This window comes from Lagopus muta, chromosome 9 (assembly GCF_023343835.1).
Source record: "Lagopus muta isolate bLagMut1 chromosome 9, bLagMut1 primary, whole genome shotgun sequence".
NCBI lineage: Eukaryota > Metazoa > Chordata > Aves > Galliformes > Phasianidae > Lagopus > Lagopus muta.
Genome location: NC_064441.1, coordinates 13,082,270 through 13,103,224, shown reverse-complemented (window position 1 = coordinate 13,103,224; position 20,955 = coordinate 13,082,270). Strand labels below are relative to the sequence as shown.

Genomic DNA, 20,955 nt, shown 5'->3' with positions numbered 1-20,955 from the left:
TAGCACATTAATTAAAATACCAAAGATAAAGAGGTTTGTCAATAAAACCAGGCTCGATAGCACAAGGTGTGGCAAAACTCTGAAAAATGTGACTTTGCTTTCCGTCCTCTGTCCCAGCTGTTACCGTGGGTTTTTGTCCTTGAGCACAGTGGGGTTCGTATCTAGAAGCTGCTGTTGAAAAGAAACATATAGGCAGAGTTTGAATAATTATTTCTTTTAAAGCTGGAGTCACCCAGGGCCAGGACCTACTAATGAGAGGAAGAATACAGAGGAGAAAAAGTTTTGAACGGTATGGCTGGAGACTCCTTGTTTATCGCTCATGAGAAGCTAACCTCATGGTGTGCGTTTGTTTCTCCTCAGCAGACAAGGTCTCACCAAGGCTCTTTAACCAGGGGGACATCACTTGAGAAGTTTTGTGGGAATGTTTGTCCTGCACAAGGGAACGAGTGTGACTATTTTGAAGGAATAAAATCTCAGGTAACCAACTGTCAGTTGTCTTATGTATTTATGATTATGGGTTACATGTCAGGTCAACATGTCATTAATAGATTATTCTTTCATTAAAACCAAAATTATTTACAACATCCTTGTTGTGTGTGTGGATGTCATACATAAATACTATATAAGAATCCCCATCCACATTACTGAAAATACAAGTTGATAAAGGTTTTGGGAAGCAGGTAGAAGTTACTTTTTGCGTCTCAACACACTGAGAAAAAAATGACAAAACGTGCTTGCAATTATGATCAGATAATTTTTGGCAGGCTTAACTACTACCTTCTCCTTCCCATTTATTTCTGAGTTGTTCATTTGTGAATGCACCAGTTTGACAGCCCCAAAGACAGGGAGCAGCTGTTTGGCTATAAAGGAAATATATTTACAACATTCACTTCCACAAACTGCTCCCGAAAGAGTGCTTCAGTCACACACTTGAGGGCTAACAAGAGGATCAGTAATGTAAAACCCTCAGCATCTTGCCAAGAGTACTAATGAAGCTGCAATTTACCAGTGAATGGTTGGAATTGTATCAGGTTTTGCAGTCTATTTCTTTTACTAGAAGTGCAAGGAGACAACTAGTTCAGGCTTCTGAGTCACTTCCAAGCCCACAAGCGTTACTGTAACTAATGTAGTTTTGTTGGTGATGTGCTCAGATTGTTGTTTCACAATTCTGGTAACTACTTTGCAATACTTTGAAAACTAAGCAAAGTAATTTGAAAACGAGGCTGATTGTTGGCATTCTGACATTAGCCATCATAGCCAGTAATTTTAGCTAATAAACTCCCCAGTTTACTAAAAACTGTTCACCAGAATTGTTTAATTTACAGTATTATTTGGAGTCCTTGGATCGATGTTTGAAGCAACGTGTAAAGCTGACATGTATTTGATGATTCTTTGCCTTCCCTCACAAGCAGCACTCCAAACCGTGGGAGCAGTGAGTGGCCCAGCCTATGCAGGCTGGGCTATGCAGGCTGAGGCAGCTGACCTGTCCCAGCACAAACACGGAGCTGCTAATGGCTCTTCCTGAGCCTGCATCCAGCACATGGGGCCCACAGTGGGCAGCTGCCCCCACCTCCAGTGTAGCGATGAGCTCCAAAGAAAAATCTTTTTCTTCAATTGCTTGTCTGAGGCTCAGCGAAATGTCTTTGTCCTTCCTTTGTTTTTAAACTGCCGAAAGTCAACTCAAAATGAGCTTGACGTCTCTCCAGCCTCGATGCTCAGCTGAGTCCTGCTTCTCTCGGCTGCCCGGGCAGTTGCCGTGCACGGAGAGACGCCGGCTGGGAGCTAACGAATGCCGCTTCCCCACCGCCTCCTTTCGCACAGAACCGAGCGGCAGGAGCGGAGGGAAGGCGGCCAGAGCTCTGCGTTAAAGCTCTGCTCTCCGGGGAGCAGCGATTCCAGCTCGGCTCCCGGGCCCGGGGCGCGAGCGAAGCGCGGCCGCCCCCTGCTGCCCGCAGCGCGCCATGCCGGCCGAGGATCGCCTGCAGCAGTTCGGCACGCGAAAGCTTGCCTTGTGCGACATTGCTCTCGCTGCACTGCTGAATGCTAACGTGAAATACTTCCATCTGCTGTTTCTCTCATTTTCTCTCACTGTAATTTTGACAGCAGTTGTGCGTTGTTTTTTTTTTTTTAATTTTTCTTTGATGTCAACTGGAAGTAAATGCTGTCGGGTTGTATCTTTAATAGGGAAAGAGCCTGCAGAAGGTTCAGCTGAACGTGCTGTTACACACGTGACCAAGTTCAACAGCAAGATGGGATCAGTCAGGGTATTACTGAAACCATGAGTAAGGCTCTTGCACTGAATGGCTGACTCACGATCAAACAAATGCTTTTTGCTATATGAGAGGGCTGTTTGGGAAAAGTGCCAAAATGGGATTATGATTTGGACAGGAAATTAGGTTCTCTAGTAACCCAGATGCATTTGTAAGCCCTCTGGCTCTGGTGGTGCACTTTGATGCCGGTCTCACCACAGCTGTTCTCTCTTCCACTGCACATGTAGATCTGAGCCGCCTGTGTGGTGATGGCAGAGAACGGCGTTCCGGATATCACAGCTGTGCATCAATCACATGGCTGGAGCAGGGCACTGCCCTTCAAAGTTGTGTCACAGCTCTGCCACTCAGTCCCATCCCTTAACCTGTCAGCGAATGCTTTCCACATCTAAAGAGCTCAAAGTGTTCTGCTTCATAGAAATCAACCTGTACTTGAAAGGTATTTCACAATATTCCAGTGAGAAAGGCTACGTAGCACTCTGGTAACAGGTAACAATGGTATGCCTTCTGGATTCTACATAATAAGTAAGATACAGAGCTAACTGTGGGCTTCTGTATGTACCAGATAAAATAGCATTAATAAGATAACTGAAAAGTGGCTGAATCAAGTCACTCGTCGTGGAAGAGCATGGTGAGTGGAAAACCCACTCATCTGCTGGGCTCACAAAGTAATGAACACTGGTTTGAAATCCATATAGCACTGGGTTACTAATGGCATTCCTCAGAGGTGGATACTGGGAGGTATTTAAAATGTGATCAGAGAAGGCTCAGAGTATCTTGTTCTAACCCTCAAGTTTCCCTTTTTCATTAAAGTTTTCCCTTATAAGGGGTTGGGTTGGATCAGAGATCTCAAGTAGTCAGTTCCACCCTAAATTATTCTGTGATTCTGTGATAAAAAAGAGTGGTGAAGAAGAGCTTCACTCAGAATGTTGCTTGAAGGGAGAGAAACTGCAGTCAGCTGTACCCACACCCTGAGGATCAATGGAGGGCAACTGCATAAACAAGATAATATGGTTTGCAAGAGGACAGAACAACATCAGATAAGTTCTTCTGCTTTCCTGAAATTAATTTAATGATACTTATGTCCCACAGAGATAGCATGAACACACACTTTCTTATTCCAAAATCAAACACATGAAGTGGCTTGTAAGGACAGCTGAAAGGAAGAAATAGGGCAAGCATTTTCAAAAAATGCTTTGTTCTGCATTTTCAATCTGAACCAATGTTCAATTTTCTCATATATCATAGACTACAAAAAAGGTATCAATGTGCAGCGTCTAGGTCAGTCAGCATGTCTAATCCATATATGACCTGACATTCTTACTGCAGAGTTTCACTATTAGTCATTGTCTTTGCACAGATAGAGATATATTAGTTGCTTGGGTTTTTTGTTTTGTTTTATTTGTTTGTTTTTACTGGTGCTGTCATTTTGCTCTAAATTTGCAGTACGTGGGATGTACATAAATACCACAGAACAGATATTGGTACTCATCCTCCCAGAAAGGGAGAGGCCAAAACAGAACAGAGATTGTGGTGCTGTAACACATCTATTTTGGTTCCTGCTAAGCTTCACAAAGGGGCTTGTTATGTTGGAAGAGGTGGTGGTGCAAAGAACAAGCAGGGGCCAAGTCAGTATATTTAAGAAGGGAATGATTGTTCTGCACAGGGTATGGAGCTGCCTATGAGCAGAAACTAATCAGCATTTCAAGAACCACCTGCATAAAATCCTTGCTGCAGCAGGAAGTACAACAATCCTAATCATTTCTCTTCAGTAAGTGTAGAAGAATTGCCAATGGTTAAGCAGTAGGTGAGAGAATGTGTGGCTAATCCATGGAGCTCAGGTGCAAGCAAATGCCTGGCTCCACCCCTCCTCACCCTCACTTATGGGTTAGCAGCTGAGGGAGCAGTATTCCTCTGGGTAGAGATTACATTTCTCTTGAGCTGTCGCTGGTTATTAGAAGAGGTGAGCTATCTTTTTTCTTCGTTACTTGCTATGGTTCCATAGTGCCTGCATCCTGTTAGAAAGCACTGTTGTTGCCTTCTTTTGCTGTACAGTAAAATTTTATTATTGTGGTCTTTGTATTTCTAAAGGAAGAGAGAAGACAGAAATACTGCCTGGGAAGCTAATTGTTGGATATGGGAGGAGGGGGATGAAGGCAAATGAATGTAGAGGAAACAAGGTAGAGAATATCAAAGTACAAAATGACTGACAGAAGTAGACTGACTGAATGTGTGCATAACAGAGGTCATGTCATGGCTCATGTTGGTTCAGAAGAAAGCAGTGTACTTGCTGTATGCCATGTCCTACAATTTAGTAAAGCCCTGCAGTTTTGTGTGGCTTATAGCAATGCATAGAGTAGGCTGAATTAGATATGTGTCTCTGAATCATAGCTATTCCAAGTGCTGTTGGAGCCAAAAAGCTGGGTTGAAGAGATGCACGGATGGTCTACAGCTAGAGAAACAGGGAATGGTGGTATTTAAACACAACACTGGGTGTTAGTTCTTTAATGATCTGGAAGATTAGGGAAGAATACTCTAGGACATCTATGCAAAAGTATTAATTTCTATAGTAAAAAAATTTCCAATGCAACTGGGAAGAAACTTTATTAAATAATAATGATAGAAGCCAACGAAACAAATAAGTTCTTGCCCCTAGACATGTTTCTTCTGAGGAAAAATCTAGACTCAAGTCTTCTCTCTATTTTGCAACAAATGCCATTTGCTCTTTTTCTGAAAGAGTGCATGACTTATTTTTCTTTCTAGCTTCCCCAGCCACATACATTTCCCTTCAATATCAACTTTTTTATACCCTTAGTATGCTAGGTAGTTATATGGAAGCTATATGGAAGATAGTAATAATTACACCCTGCTGTTCACCACATCTGTTTATGAGAAGAACTGTGTTTTCTGTGTGATCAACTCTGCTGCCGTAGACAACATCAGATGCTTATCACAAAATGGCTGCGAGTACTAAGACTGAACTTACAGCAACACATACTTGAATGCATTAAAGTACTCTTGGAAGCATTCATCTCTGAGTGGATGCTAGTGGCCAGAAAAGCACTATTTTATATCAGTATCTTGGTTTAACTCAGCTTTTCGTCCACAAGTTGGCAAGTCATTCAAATGAGAGTGGTTTTTAATTATACTATAGCTTTAGAAACGCTAGAACTCGGAATTATATCTAAAAGTCAGTCTCTTCTCTTCTTCATTCCCTTTGCAAAATTCCCAAGCTCAAGACATCATAATGAGTGTATATTTTTCCAAACTACTCTAAACCAATACTTTAATAACGTGTGTGGGATTTGTTTAACATCTTTAACCAAGAGTGATGAGCAGGAACTACTTGCAGCTGCAAATGTGAGTTACAGCTTGCAACCCCACATGCAGAATTATTTTAGATGCACACTGATCAAAGAAAGCTACCACGTTGGGGCACTGAGCTACACACTCAAGTAAGCACAGCAGTTCTTTTTCTGCTGGGCCTTGGTGTTACTTTGCCTTCTCTGGAGAACTCTGGAGAGGCACAGTTTGTTTTAATCTAAAAAATGTTCAGTTTCCTGAGGTCATTGAGATATGGTACAGTACTGCCTCATGACTGAAAGAAAATACCTGCATTAACTCCAGATGGGGCATGAAAGCACTAAAAAAACCTCTAAAATAAAACAAAGCAAATGTCCACAAAAACATTACCAACACAAGTGCTATATTTTCATAAATATATAAATAAATTATCTCATCCAAATTAATGCCTGGTTATTAGCTTTTTCATTATTTCTAGCCATAGGCTGAATATCTAGCTTCAAAACATAAATGGAAATTATTAAAGACAGGCATCTGAAATATATTCAGATTATTTTATCAATGGAGAGGGCGAATTGCCTACATTTAACTTTCCTTCTCTCTCAGTCAATCTGTACAGCAGCAGGATACTTTAATGCTGCCTCACCATTTTTTGTTTGTACTCCAACTAAAGCCTTTATTCTTTCCTGTGAGGAGCTTAAGCATTTGGAAAACTACACCTGTATTACTTGGTAGGAATGTGTGGTAAACAATCTTTAAATTAGGAAAAAATACTGCTTGTAATTCTGAAACTAATACAGAAATGATCCACTGGGAAGGTAAGAGTTTAGGTGGTGTAACTGCAGATAATCTCTTTAAAAGTATTTGCTTACTTTATGGAGTGCTCTGTAACAGAGAGAGATTTTCTGTTACCCTTAACATGGCCCCATTTTTCCTTGCAGAAAGTTTCTAAAATCCAGAAGAGTCTCACAGCACAGTGCAGTAGATACAAGCCAAACAGTTTTTTGGCTTCAGCCTGCTGTACCGTGCTGTGTGATACTTCGGCTTTGCTCTGCTGAAGCACAGAACAGTTTCCAAGCTGCAAAGTCTTTCCACAGCCCCCATATGAGCAAAAGTAATCAGATTCTAAGCTCAATACTGTTTCACATCAGCCGACTCCATTAGTATATTCCAGAAAGCTTCAGTCAGAAAGCAACAAACACGCCCATAACCTAATTACATGTCCATACATTTGCCAAACTACCCAGACATCTCTGGAAATGCTAAGCACAAGGAGAAGTCAAATCCCCAGTTGTGCAGTGCACAGGAAAGGTGCTGAACTTTTCAGGTGTGTGTTCCAAATGCTTAATGAGAAATAGAACCTGTGTGCACTGAGAATAAGTCGATGTGTCAATTTATCAATATCCACAGTTCTGTCTCATAATATTATGAAACCAGAGGAAGCTACTTATTGTTGAGAAAAAAAGTTGTAAGTTTACAGGAAAAAATGAATATTCCCAATGAGGAGTCAGACTTCTTGTTTGTTTGTTTTGAAAAACTATTTTCTATTGAAAATGATTAATTGTAAATAGAATATTTAAACAGAATGCCAGTGGGAGGATTCTGTCCTGAAATCTTTAAAATACATTCACTACTGGGAGCAGTTTGGACTGCTATGCTTATGAAAGAACAAAATTCTTAGATACTTTAGTCAAGATGCACTGTGTCAATTTAAACAATATGAAGTTTAGCATTTCTTGCTACTGTTGCTTTTAGGAACAATTTATTCATTCCATTCATCCACTTCTCTCTCAGGAGGCAAAGAGGGGCTATTGAAAGCGTGCAGTCAAATGTGAGGAAGAAACCTTTTCAGATGACAATTGAATCTTGATACCACAAGTGTCTGAATATGAAGTGTTCAATTCAAAAAGTTACAATGGAAAAGCTAATCTCATGTCTTTTTTTTTTGTCCTTGAAAATATTTGGAGTGGTATTTGTTAATTCCTGATACCTCTTTCCATCTCTCTTGTATGTTTATATATAGATGAATGTGTGAGTTTGGTTTTCAAAATAATTTCAGATTCAGTTTTTTAAAGAAAGAACTGAAAAATATAAAGGAGGAAAAAAAATTGTGGACTGCAAATGCTAGCCAAGTATTTTAGCATGAAATGTCTCTCCACAGTGACTAGTAAATCAGCCAAATTTCACAACAAAATTAGAAACATTTTACTTAAGAAGTCTGGAAATGAAACAGGATTTTTTTGTCCCTGTGTTCTTGTCTTCCTCTTTTTCTGCAGAAACTATTTAGTCATATCCAATTCACACATGATATGATAACAAGACTTTTTGCATGACCTTCAGTTAATAGGCTCCACTTGGCCTTGGAGATGATTCCAGTAATTTTACACTATACAGTATGTTTCTGTCCATCCCCTTGTGAGCTTTGAAGTCCTTCATTTTTTGTTAGAGACTTGTTCTCCTATGGAATGAATTCTGGTCAGAAGGATGACATTTCAAATGAGAGAATGGTTCCTTTTCCCAGGAGAGGTGGTTAAGGTAACAAGGTTGTAGAAAATAGGCCATGCTTCCATCAATCACAGACTAGAAGTGCAGGACGCAACTTCCCGAGTGCCTTAGACAGTTCTTACCAGCCAGCAATCTTGCCTCCTCTGCATTCCCTGACATAAAATTACTTTATCTATTACACACATTGTGACTTCTATTGATCATTGAGGGTGAGCAATTATTTTCACAGTTTAGTTTTTAATTAATAAAAAAACAAAACAAACAAAACCAAGTAGAGCACTAATTAAAACTTCAGCAGTATAGTAGAAAGCATTCACTTACCCTATGACAATGCAGGAGATGGCAGTTCCCAAAAATGCATAGGTTAAAATTGATCCCAAGTTACGAAAGAAATGTCTCTGGGGAGGAAAGTTTGGGGAAAAAAAAAAAAGTCCTTTGTAATACAGTCAGTAACAGAACATTAAAACCAAGTTGCATCTAGAAGTGCCATTCCATCCATTCTTTTTCTTGCTACAGCCCATAGATATAAAATGAAACAGTATAGGCTATAGAAGTTGTTTTGGAAAATATGATTTGATTCTATTTTTTTTTGTCTCTTGGAGTGCCTTTTCAATTCTCTCTTTTATGCATCTGGCCAAATGCTTCAGGTTCACAATAAAAGTGTCTGATATAAACTATCATGACCTTATCCATTGAGTAAGCTAAGTTTTGATCATGCAGTGTATAAAAAATACATAGGCTGCTGCCTACTTGTAGTGTTACCAGATTCAAAGTGGCCTCTTCTGAAAATAGCAATGTCCACATTACAAACTGCACAATCAAATCTTTGCACTGTGACAGGGAGCAGATTGCATTTTTTACCATTCCTGTCAAGTTCTTACCGTGCAGTATATTTGTTAACTGACTTTTTTTCTCTATTACTGGTCTGTTGGATCTAGAAAGTAGCAATCACACTAAGCCATTTCTGTAATTTAAGACAGAGGCACTTACCTTCTTTAAACTATATCCAGCATGAAATATAATAGGTGGCAGCAAGATATTGAAGAAGATGGAAGGATCAAATGTCATCTGCCAGAAAGGACAAAAGAGAGGGTAAGGAGACAGAACGTTATTCTGAGTTCTGTTTTACATATTAACGTGTAATTCCTTATTGCTCATACATGTAAAATACTATTTGAATGTTTAAAGAAGAAAATTGGTTATGAATATTTTAAATATACAAGTAGTGTTACCTGTGATACTGTCATTACACTACTGCACTAACCAACTGGACAGTCCCACGCTTAATTCCTGGTTCAGATGAGGGCTTTGTGCACTGTCCCATGTCAGTTCCCCACTTACTCAGCAGTGGCAACAGAAAAGATCTGCACTAGCCAAACCAAACTAATGGTTCTTTCAAAACATGTCCATATAGTTCCAAACAGAGCTAGCTAAAGTTGCTTGATGAACTACTGGCTGTCACTTCTTTGTGATCACTCTTTGTGATTCTTGCTCCATCCCACTGCCTGGCACAGCAGCAGACGACACTTCATACTCCATTACAGAGCTTGTTACACTTACATTCTGTGTAGTGACAACCAGGTCCTCTCTGAGAGCAGCCTGCCTGAGATGCATCTGGAACCTCATTATGTGTGAGGCACCAGACAACCTCCGTCTCCTTTGTTTTGTAAGAAGTAAGAATTTACTGTACTGCCTCCTCAGTGTAAAGCTGAAACTGCTGTATGGGAAATTCACTGCAGGAATAGTTCAGAAGTACTGTTTGTAATGCTGACCAGTTATCATTGAGCTCTTCTGATCATATCTTTTGTAACCTCAATTCACCTTGGGGCATGAAATAGAGAGAGAAAATACCAAGAAAAGCAGTAACCTTCTGAAGAGGCCCAGTTTCCTGAGCTTCCTAGACCAATTCTACCATAGCCAAGAGGCCGAGAAATGAAACTGTGCAGAGAACAGGGTTGAAAGTTCAGCAATCTTCTCTTTTGGGTACATAGCCCGGCTGTACACTGAGCTCTATTACAAGCTTTTAGGAATGGATGACTTCAATTTAAAATGCTGTTATCTGCTTTCAGATATTCTGTCAATTTTATAAGAAAAGCATTTGTGAATTGAAAGTGAAGGCAGTACTAATGTTGCTATATGCCAAAGTACAACATTACAGAAGATTTAAACCTAGATGAGTAAGAATGACTCACGCTTCAGATCATCTCAGTATTTTGTATGTGAATAAGCAGAATTGTCCTCATCAAAACATGTGGGATCAGCATCCAAACACAAAGTGTTTCTGCAAATTTCTGTAGCTTTTGTTTCCCTGGGATATTGTACCTCTGTATGATAGAAATAAGGAGGGGATTTCCCACTCTTTAAAGCTGTTACATAAATCTTACTTTAATGAGAGGTGAAATAGCATTACAAAGATGGTACCAAGTTGGTGATTTTGCAGGCCCTCTAAAACCATATACAAAATAATGGCCATCAAAATCCAGAGTGAGGAAACTGTTTTCTACTAAAGTTACTTAAATTCCCCTGGCAGTATCATTTCAAATATGTGCAGTTACCTACAAAACAAGACCCCAAATGATTTCTAAGTAATTGTATTCCAAGGCTTTAGTTTTGTAATTTGGTGAGCTTGAACTAATTGTGGAACTTGCTAAGTAATGTATGCAGACTCTGAAGCCTCATCACCTCACACAGAGATTTATTGAATCAGATGCACTCATAAATTAGAATGCCTGTCTACTTCAGATCATTCAATCATTGGAAACTTTACAGACATTTGCAAGCAGCTGGATTTTCATGAATACTGTAATAAATTTTACTTGGAGCTATAGTAAAGATTGTCAGGAGAACACTGGGTCAGTGTATTTTTCTGTGACCAATTAAAAAAAAAAGCTCAGAAAAAAAGCTCCTTAGCTCTTGAAACCACTAAACTGTGTCTCCATGTCACCATTTGAAAAAAAAACATGAACACTGATAGAATCCCTTAGCCAAATGTTGTATACAGATTAATTACTAAATTTCAGTGAACACATAAAAAAATATGCATAAAAATCTCTGCTTTAAGTGAGTTTCACAGCAGGCTGTATTTGTTTTTTTCCTTATTAACACTGGTTGCTTCTGTGTTGAAAATAGACTGAGGTCCAATTTGTTTACAATACCTTGACGACAGGTTTGATATCAGATATCAATGGCCATTTTCTGAGTTGACTCCGCTTATTTTGTCTTGTGTCATTAACAAAAATCTTTAACTGATAAAAAGAATATTGTAAAATTTACTTTTGATACTTAAGAAAGTAAGAATGCTTCACAAGACAGGCAAAAGTCTGAAAAACTTCAGAGAAAACTCATGTTTGTACAGTCTGTCAGATGAACGTTACCTGAGAAGCTACTTCATGATTGTTACTTGTACAGTATGAACATCGGCCATTTGCAGATCAGTAGCCAAAGTAACTTTCTCCCCATTTCACTGTAGCTATTTTTAATTTGGAAAATTCTCAAGGCCTAAATTTCAGCCAATGTAAAATACATTAAATTCTTCAATTTCAGAGAAACCAAATCAATACATGAGAGCCATAGAGCTAATTCATTATTTCCTCTTTCAGTTAGGTGGGAAATCTGCACCATCTATCAAAAGCTACAAGGTGAAGTATTTAAACTGAATATCATAGAGTATGAATGCAGGGCAAATAATCTTTTTTTGTAATAAATTGTGTTTGTAAGGATTTTGGCCTAGAGTATGTTCAGCCTCATTTTATTCTCTACAGAAGAAATACGTAAAGCTTTTTCACTTTTTCCTGGTGCTTTCCTACTTGCATATAGAGAAAACTGATTTCTGCCAGTTGGTAGCAAGCTCTGGGATTGTCCTTCAGCAAGAAACTAAAAGAGAACAACCTGGCTTCACCTTCAGAGAGCCGTCTTCCTGTGCTTTTCTGATCTAGTGTGGGATCAGTGCTTAGCATAAAAAGGGCAATTAGTGTAAAACCCAGGCTAACCAACTTTACCCGTAAGTGAATGGAGACTGCCTAAGAGTGGTAGAAAAAGACCAAAACACTGTAGAAAACAGAGAACTCTTCAGCCACCCTATCTCATGCTTTATTTTCTGAATGCCATTGTTCAAATACTGAAGTGTTATGAAACTGTAAAATCATCCAGAGTTCACACAAAGTGCATTCCTCACCTAATACTATTCCATATACATGAAACACTAGTTGTTTTTTCTACCACAGCTAGAAACAGCAGTGCAGCTGTCAGTACGCTGTCCAAGTTTGCCTTCGATTTCAGACACAGTGACCAAGAACAACTTTTAGTCACCACACTTCAAGTAACTTTCAATAGACAGAGTGCTTTTTAAAGCTGGAGAGGAAAATATTTTTAATAAGCCTGTGTACTGCTTACTGTTTTGTCAGCAGCTGTGCTACTTCAGTACCTTTACAAGAGACAGAACACAATTAGAGCAACGGCTTGCAGCTCCTTTGTTCAGATAAAGTGGTATTTTAAGGCTACACGTACTAGATCAATTATTTAGATTTGGAAGAGTGAGAGCTGCCAGAAAATGACTTCTGTCTTCTTGCTAGCAGATAGCTTCATTTGATAAACAGGAAGTGAGAGCTCAGCTTTTTTTTCCATTCTGCCTACTTAAAAATATCAAATTGACAAAAAACCTGCTAGCACATAATGTGCTGCTAACTTCATGGAACATGTGATAGAAAGTGAATTCACTTGCAAACTCAAATGTTGACCTTGGAACTAATTCAGCAAAAGTTAAAATATTTCTTACATAGGCATCAGAAATCTTGAATGAATGTTTTACATTCACAATGATTTGAAGGATATATCTTTGTAAGTCACAGGGCAGCCTGTTATTTCTGATAAATGCATGTAATAAACTCATATACTGAAGTCAAAAGGGAATTGCAGTTGAACAAAAATCAGACCATGGTGCGATCATGTTTTCTGTTTTGTATATCAGTGCTTTTGCCAGGCAGGAAGGCTGCCAGGCATTGCTTTTGTCTCCTAAATGCTGTCAAATGTCTCCCTCTTTCCTTTTTCTTTTTTTACTTATTTTCTTTTTAATAAGGCACTTGCCCTCTTACAGTGAAAATGTTAGCAGGCTCAGACCTCTCCTGTGAATTAGAGAAACCCACAATTCGTAGTGGAGATTTTTAAGAATCTTTCTGCAAATTGGGACTATGGAAACAGGAATGGGCAATCCCCTGTAAGAGCAACAGGAACCTCTGTCTTAGTCCTCCTCCCTTCCCATAACATGAGCCAGCTTCAGTATACCAAGTTTGACAAAAACATTCAAATGTAATAGAGAAGTACATCAGACTTGGAAACTGAACACTTGAACTAAGACAAACCTCTTGCAACTAGCAGGAAAAAGGATGAAGACTCAGCAAAATCTGGTTAGCATGACTGCCACAAGACTTTCCTGTCTCCACCCACCACAGCTCTCAGTTTTCAGTGTCTAGCCTAGTTCTCTCTTACACTGTTAGGAAATTAGCAGCAACTACAGGCAGGACACGAGGCAAGGACTTTGAGCAGATGGTTAAATCCAAATTCTGCGGAGATACCCAGTCTGCATTCTAAGCAAAAATTAAAAGCTTTGTATAATTATAACTGCTACTATATACAAAAATATGTATTACTGTGGTAGGTAAATAATGATGCTTGTTAAAATCAAAATAATATATTGAAATATTGTAAAAGACATTTGTAAGGGCTTAGAACCTGCATGTGAGTATGCAATGTCTTTGAATTTAAAGTTTTAGAGGGATTTTGGAAAGTCTCTCTGCACTCATAAATTCCTTAAGTTGCTGCCCTTTCTGTGAACAGACTATCAAGAGAAGCAAATATTGCAAAGGTGGAGAAATAATACACTAAATAATTAGAATATTTTAAGTGTTACATACTAGAAAATAGAAAAGTCCACAACATTGCAAAGGACTCAAAATAAATGAAAGAAATATCTCACACAATTCAGAACAAAAATAAAATCATTTTTACCTTTTGAAGCATTGGATTGCCCTGGTGACCATTGACATTGTGATGGTTGATCTCTCTTTTGTATTGGTATTCATAGACCTGATTCGTTATATTAATAAGTAGACTGGATGGCCCAGATTTCAGCTTTTCACATTCATAAACAGTTCCATTTTCAACATCTGATGTTTTTGTTGCGTATCGTATAATTAATCCCATTACAAGGCCTGGAGAGTAAAAACAAACCAAAGAGATTCAGGTGAGTTTAAGCATTTGATGCTGCACAGTCGCTGACTTGGGGGAAAATGAACTTCCCTGCTCTTGTTCTACTAAAGCTAGAACATTATTTTCTCAGTGTTTCTACCTTCACACATGTACACTTAACTCAGTACTCTATGGGGGACCATAACATATTCCTTCAAAACGTTAATTTCATTAGAATACTGATTTTGGTTTGCCATGTCCTCAGCTGTACTCCTATTCTTGCAATCCAGTTGCTGGAATCATTCTGTTACAGCAGTTGACTTGCTTACTGTGCTTTCAATAGATAATGAGAGAAGGGGCATGAATGCATATCTGAAGTGCTATGCTGAGCATAAAAAAATCAGCTGTGATCTTGGTGGTTTCACACACTTCTTCATGGAGGTACATTTCTTTCTTTCTCTTGGCACTAGTGGGAGCTTGAGTGATTACTTCAGGAAAAGTAACTGTTATTTATCTAGATAACATTACTGGAGATGATTAATTGTAGGAAATAGCGGATAGGAATCTGAAAGATAAGTTTCATTATGTAAGGTCATGGATGCTGTGGATAATCAAAGTGGTCATAAGCACCTGGTCAGGTGTCAGTTATTTTCACGTTTTTCACTAAAAGAGGCTTTTAGAATAGACACAATGCAAGCTTATAGATTCCTGGACTGATGATGCAACAGAATGACATCTGTATTGCATATTTTGTATGTATGTGCATTTATGCTTGTTTAGTATGGTCAGCTACTTCAGATGGAACGGGATTGAGATATGCAGCAAAAAACGTCAAGGCTTTTTTGAAGATACAAAGCATTTGTGTAGTGAATCAGATAATAAATCTAGCTGTAGTAAAAGACTGAATTCCTCAAAAAAACCAAAAAAAAAAACAAAAAAAACCAGAGAACCTCTTTGGTTCATGTACTTTGAACCAAATTCTGTTTGATAATTTAAAAAATAAAAAGTGTTCTCCATTACAGTAATGTAATTGAACAAAATTGCTTAAGGGAAAAAACATTTCAAAATTTAGTGTCAAATTTAGATTAGGAGTCAAGAGGGACTGTTCTTTTTTTGTATTCTTATAAGACATTATCTCCAGTGGCAGATTCAAGCTACCTCTGTAAGAATTTTCTGGAATGGAAACACATTATCTGATTTACTACACAAATGCTTTGTTGATCATAGTCATGCAAGATGATCCTTGATTGTAAATAAACCAATTTGCAGAAAATGATTGTTTTAAATATATGACAACAGTAGTTGTAATTCTCAGTCAGTATTGATCAATTCTCTGCAACTGGCATTCATGTCAGCCTTTGGATTTTCTTCTACAGTTTTAGTTCCTTATCCTCAGATGGAGTTCAGATTTGGATAATACACTGTGCAATAAAACAATGAAACAATAATGAAAGTACAGGGAAATTGTGTGTCATCAATAGCATACACATATTAAAGAATTTCTGTTAGAGCACATTCAATATTTTTAGGGTATCAATGAGGTTTTGAAGTCCTTTTAGCTTTTAAAGCAATTCTATGATGCTTTAGATGTGAACAAAATATAGATGGGCTCTATAATGATGTGCTGCTTCAGAATGTTTTCAAATTCTCTATGGAAAGTTTGGACAAAGACAATTGTTGTGGCATTACACTGTGCTGCAGGAATCAGTTACGGTAGTGGAATAGTATTGTTCCTTCTGTAATAATAACTGAGCCAAAGTCCCTAGATAAAAATGCTGGTAAATTAAAAATCTGAGAAGATTATATTTAATATTTCAGTAGGTATATCATTTATGGAATGCACTTTCTTCTTTAAATTATTACGTAATATCTCTTTAATGACAGAATTCAGGAGTCCAGATTATTAATATAAATAATTCAATTTTAAGTAGCTGGATAATGTAGTCGTCTTTCCTCTACTCCACCTTCCAAGCTGAAATCATGATTTTGTGAAATCATGCTTCTGTAGTGTAGAATATTTCTTACTGTTTGTTTAAAGAAAAAAAGCTTCTGGGAAATACCATGGTAACTATTTTTTACTATGAAAGAAAGCTAACAATTTCTAAGACCTGAACCATGTTTCAAATTTAATGCAGTTTTTCTAAATTCTGCATATTCTGTAAGTAGAAAAAAAGTCCTTAATCACAGGTAAGAGTATTGGAAGGGATTTCCTAAGTCACCCATGCCAAAATCTTGACTACACAGGATTGTTGTTTTTTTTTCCATGACTTTGTCTGGTCAGCTTCCCTTTAAATAAGGACATTAAGGGAACCTCCAGAAGAGGCTCAACAAGTATTCCCACTGCATACCTGCCAGGAATTGAGCTACTAGGGGAGGGAGTGTTAGGCCTCCAATCTCAGCCCTCCAATGCCTTCCAGACTTCATGAAGCAGCTCAAAGTCCTCTGACATGGAGCCATTTCTTTCTACTAAGAGCTGTTCTACTGTGTTCTGTTCTTTGTCATTATGATTTCCTTTCAGTCTGATAAACCAGTTCTATGGAACACAGCTTTAAAAGCTGGTGCACCTTCCACCAGCCTCACCTTCATTGTATTCCCTAGTGCGAGAACTATTCAACTGAGAATGGTTTTTAACTGGTAGAGCCAATGAGACTAGCAGATAATGTCACCATATTGATGGGATGTTTTGGATTTGTTTTGTTTTTGTTAGTTTTTGATAAAGTTTAATTTTGGTTGCCTACCTCCAAGAGTGCTTTAACCTGTTAATTACACATAACTGGTAGCACCTGCACTTCAGCTCTGATACCTAAATTTTGAGGTGGATAAGAACTTTGGCTGCTTACAGTCTACTTTTTTTCATTTAGTACGCTCTGGACAATTCCCTTTTAAAATGAAGGACTGAATTATGTGTTCTATGGGGAATTTTGCAATAGACCTGGTTTATGATTTAGTGATCTAGAGAAATTTAGCCCTACATGAGATGACTAACAAGCTTTAGAAATACTCATGCACAATTTCTTTTGAAGCCTTATTTGGTTTTCTGTGTACATTCTCAACGTGTTTGAGAAAGTTCTTACTATAGTGCTTACCATCTGAATATGTTAATTTTGCTCCTTCTATTCAGAGTAGCACAACAGTACTCTTTCATATTCACCTGCCTCCTTGATATACAGAAACAAGAAAGTAAGATGAGGCTCTTGTTTAGGGTCTGTCAATGCAAGCTACAATACAGAGAAACCTGTCCCCCAAGATCCTGGAGAACAAAGTGGTGAACAAAAAAACAGTAAGTCTGCGTTCTTTGTTTTTTTTGTGAGTAACTGGCTTTTCATTTGGTGCTGAAACAGAAGAACTTGAGAGTGTTAGTGATTTAAAGAGCTAAACACCTTGAAATGACTGCATACACTGTATCTACAGGTAAACAGTACTTGAACAAAAAAACCCAAACGCCCGTGCATAAGCTTAAACTAAAAGTGTTCTTTTTTATTTTTTGGTAAATATTGAAAGATTACTGGTGTAAATAGAGCAGCTATATTTTACGTAAAAACACTGATTTTATTAAGAAATCAATTATTTTCAATTTTTAATGTTTCAAATATTTTCAAGTTGTTTTCTGTTGTTGTTGAAACTGTTCAGCCTAAAGATGCATTTACCTTGGAAGTTTATGCAGGGGGAAAAATGTATGTATACTTTAAACAGAATATACTATTAGTATGTTCTTAGTGTCTAAGTTGTGTCTGTGCAGCATTTTGCAGAAAATCTAAAAATTCCTGTGTTTGTATCTCTGTTCTTTCCTCCTGGTCTTCCTCGTATTTCACTTTCTCCATACCTTCCACTGCTATACCTCTGATGGCATGCTGTCCTGATAAGGAATACAGACCCATCCATCATACTGTAGGACACAGTCCACAAATAAATGGCAATATTTTGTCATTTGAAGGAAAACTGTTGGCTTCTTGTGCTGTCATTCACATATCTAGGAAACAGCTCAATGGACTGCAGTAAAGCAAGCTGCAGGGCAGGTATATTATAATACAAAACATACATAAAAGATAACTATTCTGATAATAAAGACAGAGATTGCATAGAAGATCAGCTGTAGCAAAGTCACTTAGGTTTAGCTGTACTGAGAGTAGGGCAGCATCTACCTGACTACCAGTACTTGGTGCTATGACAACTTCCTGAACTGATTTTTCTCCTGGAGTTGCTGTCAGCTCATCTAACATCTCTATCATTACCTCAAAAATTCCACTTTATTTTCATGATCACAGTTTCATAATGCTGAAGATACCCAAACCCATATTCAAAATTTTGAAGAATGGAGGGGACGCAATCAGCTTTCCAGATCCTATGAATGAAAATGTTTCCATGCTTAAAGGTCACCATGAATAATGCAAGTCTAAATAGCTTATTTGCAACCATGAGGATCATTTCCTTAGTTCATGACTGTTTTAATAATTCAAAAACTCTGTCTTGCTGGAGCACTGATCTCTTTATTGATCAGAAGAATATCAGGAGCTGGTTATCTTCATGATGTGTAGATTGCGTTTTGGGCAGGCAGCAAAATGGAGCTAGAGCAGATAGCAAAGTGGAAGAAGATAAAATTCTAAATCCCATCTTATTTGTCTAATTTCATATTGCGCCATTTGTATTTTCCTCTTTTTTATCAGCTTTCAGCAAATGTCATCAGCTTTACATGGGAAACTACAATAGCTGGGAAAAGCTGTTATAGAAGTCACTCAAACAATTATAACAATAGTGGTTTACAAGTTGATTAGTTCACCTGCCGTAGTCTACAAGTTGATTGCAATGAAAATATTGCAGTGTTTGCATGTGGTGTGACACAAATATTCTTCAGAATTGCAGCTTTAACAAAATTGGTTTTGGTATCACTGCTGAAGTATTTAACGTGCAAAGAATGAGTCAGTCTGGGATTGAGATGAGTCAAGATGAGCTCTCTACAGAGCTGTAGATTTACATCTTTTTCTTCCATTTTGACAATTATACATACACTGCATGTGTGTCATGTGGCTACAGAATCAGAAATCACACATGAGAAAAATGAAATAGTAGCAAGACAGAATGGCATGATAAGCTCTTATACACATAAGACTATACAAGTAGTGAGTAACTCTTATTGGTGGGCAGTGCAGAAGATTTCACATGAAAATGATGCACAATATTGCAAAACAGCATAAAAGAAGATTAGAACTTGACAGGCAAATTGAAATTACAGTACAATGACAGCATTCAGAGATCACTCAAGAGAGGCATTCTTCGTAGTCTGCTTTTCTAAAGCACTGTGGGGGGGAAAAACAAGTCTCAAAATGATCTAAACTTCATCAGGTAACATGGGTAGATTCATAAAGCTTCTTAGTCTAAACTTTGAATGTTATACAAAACAAGTGTGTAAAATAGGCATATTAAATAATTTCATAAACTCTAGGCATTTGTAATGCTTAGAAATAGTAAATTCTCTGATTTAGGAAGTGTCATTCAATGGCAGTCTGCATGTACAGGAACATAACCTGCACACCTTGAGGTTAAACAGCTCATGGTATTCACTCAACAAGTCAACCTGTAGCTACTGTACAAGAGATGGTATTACATTCTTATTTTACTGCACGTTTAAGGGGCTGATGGCACTTCATTCAGCATGTTTTCTGAGCTTTGTCAGCACTTGATCTCAAGTGCCCGGTTATAAACATGCAACTACTCCTATGTCAAGCCAGCACTTGAATTTATACTTACCATAAACCATAGCTCCTCCAGTTTCATGCAGAAAGCGGAATCGATGGTTTTTAAACAACCAAATTGTTAATATTGTAAGAATAAGCAGAAAGTTAAAGACTAGCAACTCCACAGCTCCCTCATGATAAAACTGATCTTCATCTTTCAGCAATGCATATTTCTTCAACTTCTCCATTTCATTCCCTTTACAGAGAACACACACAATATAAAAGAATGAAAAAAAATCCCAGAAGAAGGAAGGTGTTATCACCTTTGGCATACAAAAGTTCAGACACTGTAGCAATTCACAGCAAGCACATCTGCTTGATTTGCAGCCTCACGGTGAAGTGCCCCAGCTCAGAATTCAGCTGGATTCTCGTTACAGCTTCCTGTTTCTGTCTTAAAGCTGCCCTGTCTTATTTTTAATGTTACGGTTGCATCACTGCACTGTGCTTGCTCCAGCTGTAAATGCACAAATGTCTGCAAAGCTCAGGCTCTGCCAATTTTCTCAGATTTTGTTGTAAAACTTAGTCTGCATTCATAAATTTTCATTCTGAAACACAAACTGAAACCTAAAAATCATATTTGATTTTTGTAGTTTTAGCTGGAAAAACTGACACTAAAAGAATGATATAGCAACCTTCACTACTCCTTAGAAGTTTATAAAAGCAACATAGAGGGTGGTATTACATTTTTTCAAGAAAATCATGGAAATGATTTAGGCTGGAAGTTACAGCTTCCTGGTTGGAAGGGACCCTTAACATCATCTAGTTCCAACCCCCTGCTATAGGCAGGGACACCTCTCACTAGACCAGGTTGTTCACAGACCTGTCCAGCCTAGCCTTGGACACCTCTGGGGAGGGGGCATCCACAGCCTCACTGGGCAACTCGTGCCAGTGTCTTGCCATCCTCACAGTAAAGAATTTCTTCATAATGTTTAGTATAAATCCACCCTCTTCAGTTTAAAGCTGTT

At 38.0% G+C, this 20,955-nt stretch overlaps 1 protein-coding gene across 1 annotated transcript in view; it reads right to left on the bottom strand.

Moving 5' to 3' along the window:
* SLC9A9 (solute carrier family 9 member A9) overlaps positions 1-20,356 on the bottom strand; it is a 180,378-nt gene extending 160,022 nt beyond the window's left edge. The window contains exons 1-4 of the mRNA XM_048954553.1: positions 20,004-20,356; positions 14,079-14,281; positions 9,066-9,143; positions 8,397-8,473 (exon numbers count right to left, since the gene is read on the bottom strand). Of these exons, the coding sequence (XP_048810510.1) occupies positions 8,397-8,473; positions 9,066-9,143; positions 14,079-14,281; positions 20,004-20,262 (617 nt within the window). The 5' untranslated portion in view covers positions 20,263-20,356. The remainder of the gene's footprint in view (positions 1-8,396; positions 8,474-9,065; positions 9,144-14,078; positions 14,282-20,003) is intronic.
* Positions 20,357-20,955: the final 599 nt, after the last annotated feature.